Source organism: Sorex araneus, chromosome 2 (assembly GCF_027595985.1).
Source record: "Sorex araneus isolate mSorAra2 chromosome 2, mSorAra2.pri, whole genome shotgun sequence".
Lineage (NCBI taxonomy): Eukaryota > Metazoa > Chordata > Mammalia > Eulipotyphla > Soricidae > Sorex > Sorex araneus.
Window position 1 is genome coordinate 129,744,110 of NC_073303.1, and position 12,872 is coordinate 129,756,981.

The following is a 12,872-nucleotide window of genomic DNA, read 5'->3' on the forward strand; positions in this document are numbered from 1 at the left end:
GGCCCAGCAGCCAAGAGGGCCAGAGTGTACACAGCAGACCCAGTTCTATCCTCGGCGTCCTATACGGTCCCCCAAGTGATCCCTGAGCAGACACAGGAATAACCCTGAGCACCAATGGGTGTGGCCCCAAACCAACAAGCAGGGGTGCAGGACCCTCCCCGGCACAGAACAGAGCGGTGGCACCCACAATAGACAGGACCCCACACCCCTTGCTCACAGTGCACCCATGGACCATCTAAAGAGACACACAGCGCTCGGGTTTCTGCGTTGGGGACCATGTGGCAGTACCAGGGGGATTGCTGCGCTCTGGCCTGTGAGATTAAACGCAGTGACAGTCCCATTGCAACTGGCCCTTTACTAGCCTGGAAGCACCTGGAGGGGCAGTTAAGCCAAGCGGTCTCCCCAGTCCAGGAGGAAACAGTGGGTGGACACCAGGTGCCCGGAGGGGACAAAGCAGCCCCCTCCACCTGCAGTATGAGGAAGCACCAACACCCACAGGCCAGGAAGCTGCTTTGGCCACATGGAATGTCCAGGCCCCCTGTCAGAGATGCGCTTACCTCAGATGCTGCCCGAGATGGAGCCACGCAGGGCCCTCTGGTCAGCCGCCCAGCGACAGTTCACCTGCCCCCTGCTGGCCCAGGTGAACTGCACGGGGCAGTCATGTTTCAGTCAGTGCAGCAGCAAAAGGTCATGGGGAAAGGCCAAATGTTATTCTGGGAGTGCAGATGGGAAGAATCTAGAAGGCAGTGAAGCTGAGTGTAGAGTATCAGCAGAGTCAGAGCAGCCAAGAGCATGGAACCAATGCAGGGCTGGGGGTGTCTAGGTGAGAGGTCTCAGGCAGCCCGTGGCCCCCACCCTCCAGACTGGGGGAAGAGCACCTCGGTTTCCCAGCAGCCCTATGGGGAGTCGGAGACAGGCTGGACCCGGGCCTGGCTGCTCCCAGTCTGCATCCCAGAGCTGTGTGCCCACCGTTTGCCCTGAGAGGGGACACTTCAGGGACAGGGCCTGAGCTGGGGGACAGAGCTACGAGGCAGCACACTGAGACCTTTACCGTAACACCTTTTTAATAGGTCAAAGTAACTGTACAGTTCATTATATTCTTCCTGAGAATAATTTATATCCCCCAACAAACTAAAGGGAGGGCATATTCTTCAAAATTATTTAACAGAATGAATGGTGTAACGGGACATCAAAAGGAAACTCGACTCACGGCACTCGTGGGACAGGCCACGTGAGCCGCGCCTGCCCCATGCTCGGAGTCGACATGGCTTTCATCTGGCTTTATAAATTATGTAAAAAAGGGGACGGGAGGTTCCGGAAGTTCTCAGTGCAGTGTGGAGGTGCTCTGGTACAAAGCATGTCTGCTTCCAAGAGAAACAACATTGCTACAAAAAACTGGCACGAGGTTCTGGTGAGAAAGACCAAGTCCGCAGAGTGCGTTGCCCACGGCCGGTTCTGGGCTTCTCGGCTCCCCTCTGCCACAGGGGTCCCAGCAGCACTTCCCAGTCTGGACAGCGCTGAGCCTCATGTCCTGGACCCTCCACTTCACCTCCCCCCCAGCACTTGGCGAGCTGTGCGGGGTGAAGGCGGCGCCGGCACTGCCGTGATGTGCGTCCCCAGGAGGGTCACATGCGCCGAGCCCTTCCAGATGCTTCTCCCATGGTCTCTGTCTCAGAAACATCACTCAGGCTGTCTCCAACACCGAGACCCCAGGGCCAATCAACAGGGGTCCAAGTGGTGAGCAAGGAGACACCGGCCCGCCACGATGGCTGAGGCCGTGCTGGTGGGACGGGCTAGGCGGGCGCTTGCAGGCGCGGGGCAGTTCAGCGTGGCCGCGGCTGTCCAAGCATCTTCAGTCTCGCCTGGTCAATGACATCGAGCAAGTTCTTGGCATCCACGGCCAAGGCATGAGCCGCGGTCAGCATCTGCTTCTTGTACTCCTGCTGGAGGCTGGTCAGGACATACTGCTGGGCCAGTTTCATCTTGTTGATGAGCTCACCCAGGTCCGAGTTCAGCAGTTTCTGGGCCATCTCAATCTGCAGGGACGAGGGGTCAGGAGATGCTGCCCACCAACTATTTGGGTCACCCGCCTTCCTAGTGAAAGGGAGCAGAAGCCCCCCCGCGCAGTGGCCCGTGCTCTGCATTCTCTCACCCCAGCCCCGGATGTACTTTTGTCGTCCTCAACAGGTACCCTGCCTGCAGGCCTGAGGGACCCCAGCCACATGGGAAACCTGCCAGCTACCCACTGTGGGCCAGGCCACCTCTGCAGTGCGGGACTCGGGACGGTCACAAGACACTCACACCGGGACAAACGTCAGAGCCGGCAGTGAGCGTGGCTGCATAGGGGTCTCTCCTGACAGACAGACTGGGCTGCCGTGGGCCCTGCTGGCTGCTCACTCGGGAGGGCAGAGTTGGACATGCACAAACTGACATACAGCATGCACACCCCAGGAACACACCATGCACACAGCATGCACAGGTGGCTCATCATGGGAAAATCCCAGTGAGAGGAGCGGCAGAGAGCACACACTCCCGGGAGCTGAGGGGCTTCAGCCTGCAGCGTCTATGTGGAGTCTCCCAGGCAGGGGACACGGGCTGCAGAGACTTCCAGAAAGACAGCCTCTGTGTGGGGAGGCCTGGGGCGAGGCAGCTGAGAGGTTGTGGGAACTTGGGTGCCATGCAGTGGGCAAAGGGGCGGGCTCTGAGGAGGTACCTCCCCTGACAAGTGAGAACCAGGTGGGAGGGTGACGCTTTGCACGCTGAGGGCCCTGTTCAACTGAGGTGAACCGAACACGGCCAAAGGTGGCCCCAAAAGCCAAGAAAAGGAGAAAGGAAGGAGGGTAGAAGCAGCATGCCCAAATGTCCCATGCCCCGCCGTGCACCCTCTGTGTCCTACCTCTCGATGAGTGCTGGCGGGCAGTGCAGGGATGGTCTCATCCACCGTCGCCAACAGCGTCCGCAGGGCCAGGCCCACCTCCTGCAGGGACAGACGCCAGCATCAGCGTAGCCAAGGACGGCAGCCCCAAAGCTGCCAGGGCAGGCCCGCTGCTCAGCACCCGCCAGAGCCGCCAGGCTCAAGGCCTCGGGGAAGTGCTCCCAAGACTGTCAGGAGGCACATGGAAGGACATGCGGCCTGACATTCGATGAGAAAAATCCAAATACCCGATTCTAAGAACGGGCTGTAGGTGCATTCAGCAGGGAGCACCCTCCTCAGACGAGGCCCAGCACTCGGTAGGCAGCACCCTCCTTGCACAAGGTCCTGCAGTACATGGCAGGGAGGACCCCTCCATGCACGAGGCACTGTGGCCATCCTTGGCAGCACAAAAAAATAAATCCATAAAAGGAGTGTGCTGGGATAGACAATTCTCGAAGAGGCGCCAAAGAAAGCTGCTCCGTGCCGACTCCCTCCAAGCGGCACCTGTGGGGCAGCAGGATGGCCAGCAGAGCCAGCGAGTGCCACTGGACACAAGGACGGCCCCTGAACCAAGTGTTGCAGTGCATTCCCAGAACCGTTCAGGGCTGGCCCAGCAGCAGTGTCCAGAGCCAGGGCCATGCACCCGGGGACACAGTGTGGCAGAGCACACTATTGGCCCCAGCCCTGACTTCGTCTTCTCCTCCTGCTCTGCACAGGCTCTGAACGTGACCACGAAGGACTCACCTTCACCATAGGCACATACTCCTCGGGCGGCGCAGGCTGGATCCTGCTGGACATCTCAATGACCGCTTTCACCAGCCCAGTCACGTTCTCATATACCTTGTCGCTGGACCGGTCCAGGTTGGCAGTGGGAGGGGGGCTGATCTCCTGGGGCTGCAGCTGCCAACAAAGAAGCTGTCACCTTCTGGCCCGTAGCAGGGCACAGGCCCTGCACTAAGCCTGACCGGGTGGTAGGAGACCCGGAGCCCGTGACCATGGACTGTCCCTTCCTTGCCCGAGGGCCTGATGGCAGGGCGGAGCAAATCCATGAGCAATTTTGCTAACTCTGGACTCAAAGGGGACAAGGTGGGATCACAATGGGCAGCCCCTGATTCGTTCCCAAACCAATCAGTGTGTCTCACAGTCACAGGGAGAGAGAGGATGCAGCCACTATGGAGATCTCTGGGGAACACTGGCTAAGGGGGGCCAGAGTGACAGGACAGCAGGGAGGCGTGCATGTGGCCGGCCCTGGTTTGATCCTTGGCACCCCATGTAGTCTGCAGAACACCACCAGGAGTGACCTCTGAGCATCGCTGGTGTGGCCTGGGGCCACACAAGGGCAGAGACCTTTCACTCCGCAGGAATCCAATGGCACTGACAGGAGGACATACCATGGCTGGATGGGGTGCCTGGCGCACAAGGTCAGCTCTGAGTGGCCAGCACCTGCCTGTGCCAACTGCAGGAGCGATGGGCCTGCTGCCCTCCCTCACCAGGGCCAGAGGCCCAAAAGTGAGGGGTGAAGAGAAAAGGAGGAGCATGTGAAAAGCACCCCCTGTGGTCAGCCTGGGGCATGAGCAGCACCGGCCATGGGCACAGTCAGTAGCCACAGACGGGACGGTGCAGCAGAATGTCCAAACCAACTCTGCCCCAGCGGGACACAGGAGATCCGCTGTTCTCCGCTCCCACGACCACGTTCAGGTCAAACCCTCCAAGGTGACACCAAGCTGCCTGGGGCTTGGGTGCTCCTGCCGGACACGGGAAGGGCTCGGCCACAGCACAGCGGGGGCAGGCAGGGTGGGGGACACACACACACGAGGTGCTTACCCGCCATGGCTAGTGTCGAGTGCAGGGTGAGGGGGAGAGATTTGTCAGAGGGAGGAAAGAAAAACAGTGTTAATACAGGCAGCAGACAATGCCCCCCGCACACACAACGCAGGCAGCGCCCGGCACCCCACGCCCGCATGCCGCCCTGTGAGGCCCAGCCGAGCTGACCCAGGGTCACATGCACCGCGGCCATGCTCAGGAGCAAGTGACACATGCAAAGCTCAGGGTGCCCGCAGTGTGCAGGGCTGAGAACTGGGGACCCCCAAGGGCAGCTGTGGGCTATCTGCCATGCCGAGGAGGACTGGGCCAGCCTGCTGAGCAACAGGTCAGGGACGGGGACAGGGAGGATCCCCAGGGCCCTCACAGGTGCACCCCAGAAACGAGGGCGGGCGGATCTGTCCCCACCCGCACCCCTCTCACAGCCAGGACAGGTTCTCCTGAAGTTCCCACAGATGAGGCTACTGGGGGCCTAAGCACTGGCCAGAGGCAGCGTTCTTGGGGTACTCCTGGGCAGCAGAGGGCAGCGCCCCCCACCATGCGTCTTCCCAGCTCACGGCGGGCTCCCTTCAGGAACCCCACTGGACGGAGACTCGTGGGCACAACACCACCTCACACACGGGCGCGGGCCCCAGATGCTGACAGCTCGTCGCTGCGCCCCATCCCAGGGCACTGGTGTGAAGGGCTGGACTTTCCCCGTGACTAGCCGCCCTGGAGCTGCACAGTGCAGAGACCTGATCCCCCAGCTAGTCAACATTCATGTCGAGGGGCCACTTCAAGGAAGGCTGGAGCTGTCCCCACCTGCCGGCAATCCCGGCCTCCCTCAGAGGCCCCAGCAGTCCCAGACTGTGCCCAGGGTGCCCTGTGGAGCCCGGAGGCCTGCCTGCAGTGGACAGGGCTAGGAGCGGACGCCCACCTTGACGCCCTCGTTGTAGCTGTCCCCAGGGCTGCTGAGGCTGGCGAGGCTGCCCAGGTGGCCAGGGGCACCAGGGCGCGGTGGCTTCTTTGGTGGAGCTGCAGGATCTGGAAAGAGCGAGGCAGTCAGGAGCGTGCGATGGCACAAGCCGTTCCCGCACCCAGCACGGCGTCCTGCACCCAAGCCGTGACATCTGCATCCCCCATTTTCCCCCAGCTATCCTGTCCTCTCCTACCCCTCCCCATGACTGGACTGCCCCCCCACCCCCGCCCAAGCCCTGCTGGCCTGCCCTCTCCTGCCCTCACTCTGGGTTGAATTCACTGGACACTAGCTGCATTCTGTGCTGGGTACAGTGGGCACCCAAGCTAAGAAACTACACTGAAAACCCTCACACCCCCAAATCCTACAGCATGTCCATGTACGCTCATGCCTGCCCTCAGCCGTCTCCACACGCACGGCCCATGCCCACCCTTACCCGGTGCCTACATGCACCATGTGCCCATGCTCACACTCACCCGGCTTCCCGACGGGCTGGTAGATGTGCTGGTTCCCGGTCTGTAGGAGAGGGAGGTTGTCACTCCAATAACACAAGACAGTAACAATGACCTCCTCCCTCCTACCTGCTCCCCAAGGGGCCAAGCTCCCGAGTGAGTCCAGGGGCTTAAGATGTGGCGAGGCAGTGGCATCTGAACTGTGTCTCACTGGGAGCACTTAGCACTGCACTCTCACTACCGGGCACCCTGTCCATCAGTACTCGGCACCCTTGGGTGTGCCACCCAGGCTGGGGGCCGGCCAGCTGGCAGAGTGTGAAGGTGCCTTCTGATCCAGCCACTCAACCGTGGCCTCCTCTGTCCAATGTCCCATCTGTCTCAGCAGTCACTCGCAAAATGGTGGGTCCCCCATATGCATCTGACACCAGCCTCTATAGGAAGGAGGGGTGGGGGCGGAGGCCGGCCTGGGACCCCTGCCCCAAGTGGGAGTCCTGCATGGGGCCCGCAGGCCTGTTCCCTGGTGCACAGGAGCTGCGTCCACACTGGGAACTGGTGCTCACAGCAACGGGCGTTGCAGGGAGCCCTGTGGCACAGCTTCACTCCCGGCAGAGCACCAGGAGTCTGCCCTGAGCCCCACATGGGGCCTGGGTGCAGGGTGTGCAGTGCCAGACAGATGGCCTGCGTGTCCTCAAGGCCACAAGGACATGTCCCTGGGGGCTACAGGCGGGGCCGGCAGCTTACCGAGCCCTGCAGACCGCCGTCCTCCCTGTCCATGCTGCCTCTCGAGAGCCTCACATCTGGTTTCTGCTGGGACAGACACAACCGGGTGTCAGCTGTGAGCAGCACTGACCCCTGCTGGACACTGGGCCGTCCTGCACAGCTTGGCATCCTGTCGTGATGGGGTGCAGCTAGGGTTGGTGCTTGGCACACAGTACTTGCCTCACACATGTGAGGCCTGGACTGCGTCCCCAGCACCACAAAAAAACAACAAGGAGGGCCAGAAATTCCTGTTTTAGAGAACTGCCAAGATTTTGTGGCCACAGGCCCAGCCCACATCAGACCCCTTGGCCACGCCAGGCTGAGGCTTCCTCCGGGAAGAATGGGGGTAGCACTGGGGCTGGGGGCTTCTGGGTAGGGCTACCATGGCTGCACTGTCAGGCCTGGGTTGGGTGGGGGTGAGGGGTGGACAGGTAGCAGGGCTGGGTGGGGCTGAGGCGTGGATAGGCAGCAGGGCCAGGTGGGGGTTAGGGTGGACAGGTGTCAGGGCTGGGCGAGGGTGGGCATGAACAGGTAGCAGGGCTGGGTGGGCGAGGTGTGGATGGGGCCAGGTGGGGGTGAGGCGTGGACAGGCGGCAGGGCCGGGTGGAGGTGAGGCGTGTTCAGGCGCAGGGCCAGGTGCCCCGTTACCAGGGAGCGCTCCTCCTTCTCCAGCCAGCGCTGGTCTTCCTCCATCTCCTGCTGCTGCCGGATCAGCCGCTCCTCCATGAGGTGCGCGGGCAGCACCTGCCCGATCCCGCGCAGGTCCAGGGCGGCAGAGTCCTGGGGACACACAGGTGGTGGCTCAGAGTTCTTGGGTATGGCGAGACGCTCTGCTTGAGCTGGATTGGGGGTCGCACCCGGGGGTGCCCAGGGCACTGATACAGGGTGCCGGGATGGAGCCTGGGCTGGCCACGTACGAGGCAACTCCCTGCTGTACTATGCTCTGGCCTGCTGGCTCACAGTGTCCCGTGGGGGTACGAGCCACGAGCAAAGGTGACACTGGTAGGTGCTGGCGTGAGGAAGCCGAAAGGAGGGCGGCACCCAGGGCCGCTCGGCCCTCCCCACCATGAGGCTGAGCTTAGGGGACGGGGGTGTGTCCCCTCTTCTGGGCACAGAGCCTGGCACGGAGGCGTGTGTCCTGACAGGCCGGGCAAGGACACCCACTCACCTCCACAGTGGGCCGCCACATGGACACCTCCTGAGCTCTGTGATTCCAAGTGTCTGTCTGGTCCAGGAGTGAAGCCTGGCCTGGGTAGATGCTGCCAGCTGTGGCTGTGACCCCGTGGGGGCCAGGGTAGGCGGACACCTGTGGGGGGGCCAGGGTCAGTCAGGGTAGGACCTGGGCATGGCACTTTCTGGACACCCGGAGACCACGTCCTCACAGGGTGCATGAGGGCCGAGAGGAAGTAGAGGGAGAGGGGTGAGCCAGAGCACTGGGCAGCACATGTCCTGGGCTGCAGCAGACACGAGGGACCCTGGCTGAGGAGTGGCTCAAGGCTGGGGATGGCCTGCACGGTGGCCTGGCCTGGGCACAGGGGACAACCCATAGCACAGCTGGGGAGGGCTCCTCCTTCAGTCACGCCGCAGGCTGCTCTTGGGCCTAGTTCTCCATTAACATTTTGGCCAGACGCACACATCCACGCTTCAGCGCCCTGGGCAGCATCTGTGTCACTCTAGGCACCGATGTGGACCCAAAGGCCCCAGTGACGAATTTTCAGACAAGAAGCACAAAGATGATTCTTGTTTGTTTGAATAAAGGGGCTTTATCAATGAAAAATCTTAGGGGTAAGACCCTGCCTCAATGTTTGCTTTTATTTTTAAATTAAAAAAATAACTGGGGCGGGGGTTGGGCCACACCTGGCGGTGCTCAGGGCTTACCTAGGGCTCTGTGCTCAGGGGTCACGCCCTGTGGGGCCTGTAAGATCATATGCTGTGCCAGCGACTGAACCCAGGCTGGCTGTGTGCAAAGAAGGTTTCTCCATGCTTGACCCTCGCTCCAGCCCCTCGACCACACCCCAGAGACCTCCGTCATGCTGCCAACTGCAGACACACGCATCCTTTCTGGGCAGCAGGTGGACGGACAGGCCACCAGCAGGCAGAATTCTCCAGATGACAAAAGTTGATTGTAACTTGTGCAGGAATGGGATGTCATGTACCCAGGGCCCAGCACCAAGCCTGAGATTCCCTAACAGTAAGTCCAGCCTGTGCACCTGCCCCCCATTGCCAGCCCAGCCCCGGTGTCTGTCCAACCCTGCCTCCAGGACTGTCCCTCATCCCCCCGCCAGCCCGGCCCTGGCGTCCGTCCACCCCCTGTCTCTGGGGTGTCCCCCGTCCTCTGCCAGCCCGGCCCTGGCATCCGTCCACACTTGGCCTCTGGGGTGTCCCCTGTCTTCCGGCAGGTGCTGTACTAACAGGACGTGCCATTCACAGGGCTGTGGGTCTTATCTGTCTCCCAGAAGTAGCCGAGTCTTGTGCCAGGCCCACATGGAGCCTGCCCTGGGCTTCCCAGCTGTGACAGGAACAGGAGGGAGGCAGGGTTTGAACAGCGGGGCCTAGGAGCCCGGACTGGGGAGTCAGTGCGGCCGCCAGCACTCCCGGGACACGTGACTCACCTGGTAGTGATTGGCCTGGACCATGTGCTGCGGGCTGGGGTAAAAGCCCTCGCTGGACCGGGGACTGGGGTAGCCGGGTCTGCTGGGCTGTGAACAGAGCGGACAAGAGCAAGTCAGCTGGGGCTGTGCTGAAGAGGCAGAAAGGCACAGGGCGGTGGGCTTTGGGAGAGAGGGTGTGAAGGGCCCTCCCGGGCCAGCTGAGGGAGATACTGAAGGCACAAATCCTCAGAAGCAACCACCCACAGCTGACACCCAAGGTTCAACAGAAACAGGAAAGGCCCAGGGCCGTCACCCATGTGGGTGAGGGACCAGACTCCAGGGGAAGATGAAAGGAGAGCACCGTCTCCTCGAGAGGCGTTAGGAGTCCCAGAAAAGACATCTAATTAAAACGTGAGCCCAGGCACCACACACACGGTCCAGCAGCCAGAAGAGATGTGCCACGACCGCAGGGCACTATAAGTGTCTCGGGCACGGCCCTGGGCCCTGGGGTACTGCGGGAGTCTCGGCACAGCCTCGCAGGCCATACCACTCTGAATAGGCGTTTGCGCGCTGCGTGCAGCAGCTGAGGGGCTCCTATGGAGCCAGCAGGGCCCTGGGGGGAAGCGGCTGTGCCTCCTTTCAACCCACTGTGGGTGTGCAGGCATAAGCTGTGTGCTGGGGCCAGGGGAACTTCCTATCCCTGGGTCCTCACCAGCTGCTGCTTTCTGGAGGGCTCCTGGCCCTTGCCTGTGCCTGCATCTCGGGGCCTGCTCCACTCAGCCCTGCCCCCGGGACAGGCATCCAGACAGCCTCCCAGTGCCTATCGCAGCAGATCTCAGGAGGCCTGACTGTCCGTCACCTATGGTCCACGGTGCTGCTGGGGCAGCTGGTGGCCGTGGCCCTGACAGGCCTCGTGTGGGTGGCATCTCTGGCAGTGGGCACGTGGGATGGGCCGCCCATCCAGCGTGAGAAAGGGAGTGCAGCTCAGTGACATTGCCCGGCCCTCACCGCAGCCACTGCCCGTGCTGTGGGGCAGCCGCACTCCCTTCTGGCTGAGCTGGCCAGAGACAAGGGGCTTCCTGTGACCTGGTGCCGCAAGCCGAGCCCCAGGGCAGCTGAGGGGCTGGGCAGGGCGAGTGGAGCTGCAGGACGAAACCCTGCAGCCTCAGGCCCTGCACCCCACCCCACCCCCACTTCCTAGAAAAGCCCAAGGACCCTGAGCTTTTGTTTATCTGGACTGTAACTGCTGCGATTTACACCACTGGAAATCAGACAGACGCGCAGTAACAGCAACAACCCCTCACTTCAAGCAGCCCCGCAGCCCCGGCACGGCGGGCACCCCCTTCCTGCCCCTGCTGCTTTTCTCCTTGTCTTGCTCTGTAGGCTCTCCCACCCTTGGGGCCGGGGAGGGGCTGTGGAGACAGACCCTCTCTTGTGGCGTCCAGAGTTCAAACCTGCCCTGTCCTGCCTGCAAGGGGGCTGATGTCACGGCACGTCCCAGGGCCACCCCAGGCTGGAGCACTGGAGCTAGGAACTGGAGCACTAAGGTGGCCATGTGGAGCACAGGCACGGCACGCAGTGGCCTCAAAGCCCATGATCCTGCAGTAGGACCCCCCACAGACAGGGCTCACGCCGTCTCTGCCTCCTCAGCTCCTCTTCTTGGGCACAGCTGGTCTCCCTGGTGTGAGTCTGAGGGGCCAGCGCCCACACTCCCCCCACCCCCACCCAAGCAGGGGACTGATGGGGTGACCTGGGGTCTTCATGAGCTCATGGGGCCCCTGCAGAGCCTCTGCCCACCCACTAGGCCAGGGCCCAGGCTTCCTGGGCCACTGCTGAGGGCCAGGGCTGTTTAGAGGACTCCACAGGCCCAGCTGGGACTCACAGGGTCCCCAAAGCTGCAAGCGCCTCTGGACAGACTCATCACTGCCCCGGTGGGTTACTGTCAAACAGATACATTGCAGCCTTATGGAGCTGAGGGTGGGCACCAGAGACCCCGTGCCCTGCCCAACTGTGTCCCTACCACACTGAGCACGTCAGAAGAGGTCAAGGCATGTTCCAGCCACTGGGCATAGCAGACTGAGTCAGGGTTGGGCAAGTGTGCCTTCAATCTGTGACATAGCTCCAGCCCCATTCAAGGTCCTTCTTGGGCGTTGGGGGCACGGACTTACCTGGGAACCTGGGAGCAACATGTGTACTGGACATGGGGTGACGGAAGCAGGGCAGACAGACCTCTCAGCTCAGCAGCTCCAAAAACCATCCCTCATGAGTAAACTGAGCTCTGGGCCTGCAAAGTGGCCAGTGCCACACGGCCAGCACACAGCATGGTGGGGACTGTCCACACTGGCGTGAAGCCCAAAAGCCTGGATCTGACCCTCATTGTTCCGAGAGCTTTGGTCACCGAGCTGGGAGCAACCTGGCTGGCACTGAGCTGGCAGAGGCCCTGAGTGCCTGTGGGGAGGCTCCCAAACTGAGACCAGAAAACCAAAATGAAACAAAAAGGCACCAACAGAACCTCTGAGCTGTGTGGATCAGATGTGCTTGTGGTGAGCTCGCTCAACTCTGACAGGGGATGAGAAATATTTCCCTTCGCAGGGACGCTACACGCAAGGTAGCTATCAGCAGACAGGATCTCCTTATAAAACCCCGGGAGCCCACTGCAGCGGGGGGTACCCAAGACCCCCAAGGCAGGGGCCCTCACAAAGGAGCAGGCCTGCTGGTTGACTCTGAAGCCCAGGAGGAGGAGGGGGGAAGCCCCATGGTCAGGGACGGAGTGCAGTGTGTACTTCAGAGTGCAAATCTGACCATCCACCACCCCAGGCTCTCGTAGGGTAAAGTTGCCAATGAGCCCATGTCCTGCACAGGCACCCACAGAGCACCTCAGTCAATACAGCAGAGAGAGGGGGAGCAACAGGGGTCCCCAGGGAACGCCCCCTGCATGCACTCTCCCAGCACACTGGGGCCCGCAGAGCCCGCCCTTTGCTCAGCCTTCAGCCAGACAGTTGTTGGTGGCCGGGGTTTGCCCTCTAAGTGCCAGGGTGCTCACACCACCAGTTTGCTGTGCCAGAGACCCCCAGAACTGGCATCCCATCTCCTCACTCGGCAAGCCCCTGGCGGCCTGCCTTCTTTGAGGGAGAGAGCAAACACCTCCACAAAGATGATACCCCAGGCCACTATCGACTCCCCTGAATAGATGCAGGCAGGCAGCATCACCACTGTGGTGCCAGGAAACCTGGGGAGAGGTCAGAGACGGAACACATGGTCACACCGTCTCTTTCCGCATTGCCCCCATCCGGGCACCAGCGACAGAAGGCGCGGGAAGGGCCCAGAGCACCCCAGCAGCAGGGGCCAACTGACCCCTACCACCCAACAGCCTGAGCCGA

The 12,872-nt window shown here is 61.7% G+C and overlaps 1 protein-coding gene across 26 annotated transcripts in view; it reads right to left on the reverse strand.

Annotated features, from left to right (window-relative positions):
* Positions 1–1,029: 1,029 nt before the first annotated feature.
* PTK2 (protein tyrosine kinase 2) overlaps positions 1,030–12,872 on the reverse strand; it is a 112,971-nt gene continuing 101,128 nt past the window's right edge. For 9 of the 26 annotated variants that reach the window (XM_055128298.1, XM_055128299.1, XM_055128304.1 and 6 more), the window contains 9 exons: positions 9,514–9,600; positions 8,070–8,207; positions 7,550–7,681; positions 6,884–6,949; positions 6,167–6,206; positions 5,652–5,758; positions 3,659–3,814; positions 2,897–2,977; positions 1,030–2,036 (listed from right to left, as the gene is read on the reverse strand). In XM_055128298.1, the coding sequence (XP_054984273.1) occupies positions 1,824–2,036; positions 2,897–2,977; positions 3,659–3,814; positions 5,652–5,758; positions 6,167–6,206; positions 6,884–6,949; positions 7,550–7,681; positions 8,070–8,207; positions 9,514–9,600 (1,020 nt within the window). In that variant the 3' untranslated portion in view covers positions 1,030–1,823. Of the gene's footprint in view, positions 2,037–2,896; positions 2,978–3,658; positions 3,815–4,738; positions 4,748–4,774; positions 5,470–5,651; positions 5,759–6,166; positions 6,207–6,883; positions 6,950–7,549; positions 7,682–8,069; positions 8,208–9,513; positions 9,601–12,872 lie in introns of those variants that run through there. The other 17 variants (XM_055128315.1, XM_055128311.1, XM_055128312.1 and 14 more) reach the window with 5 other exon arrangements.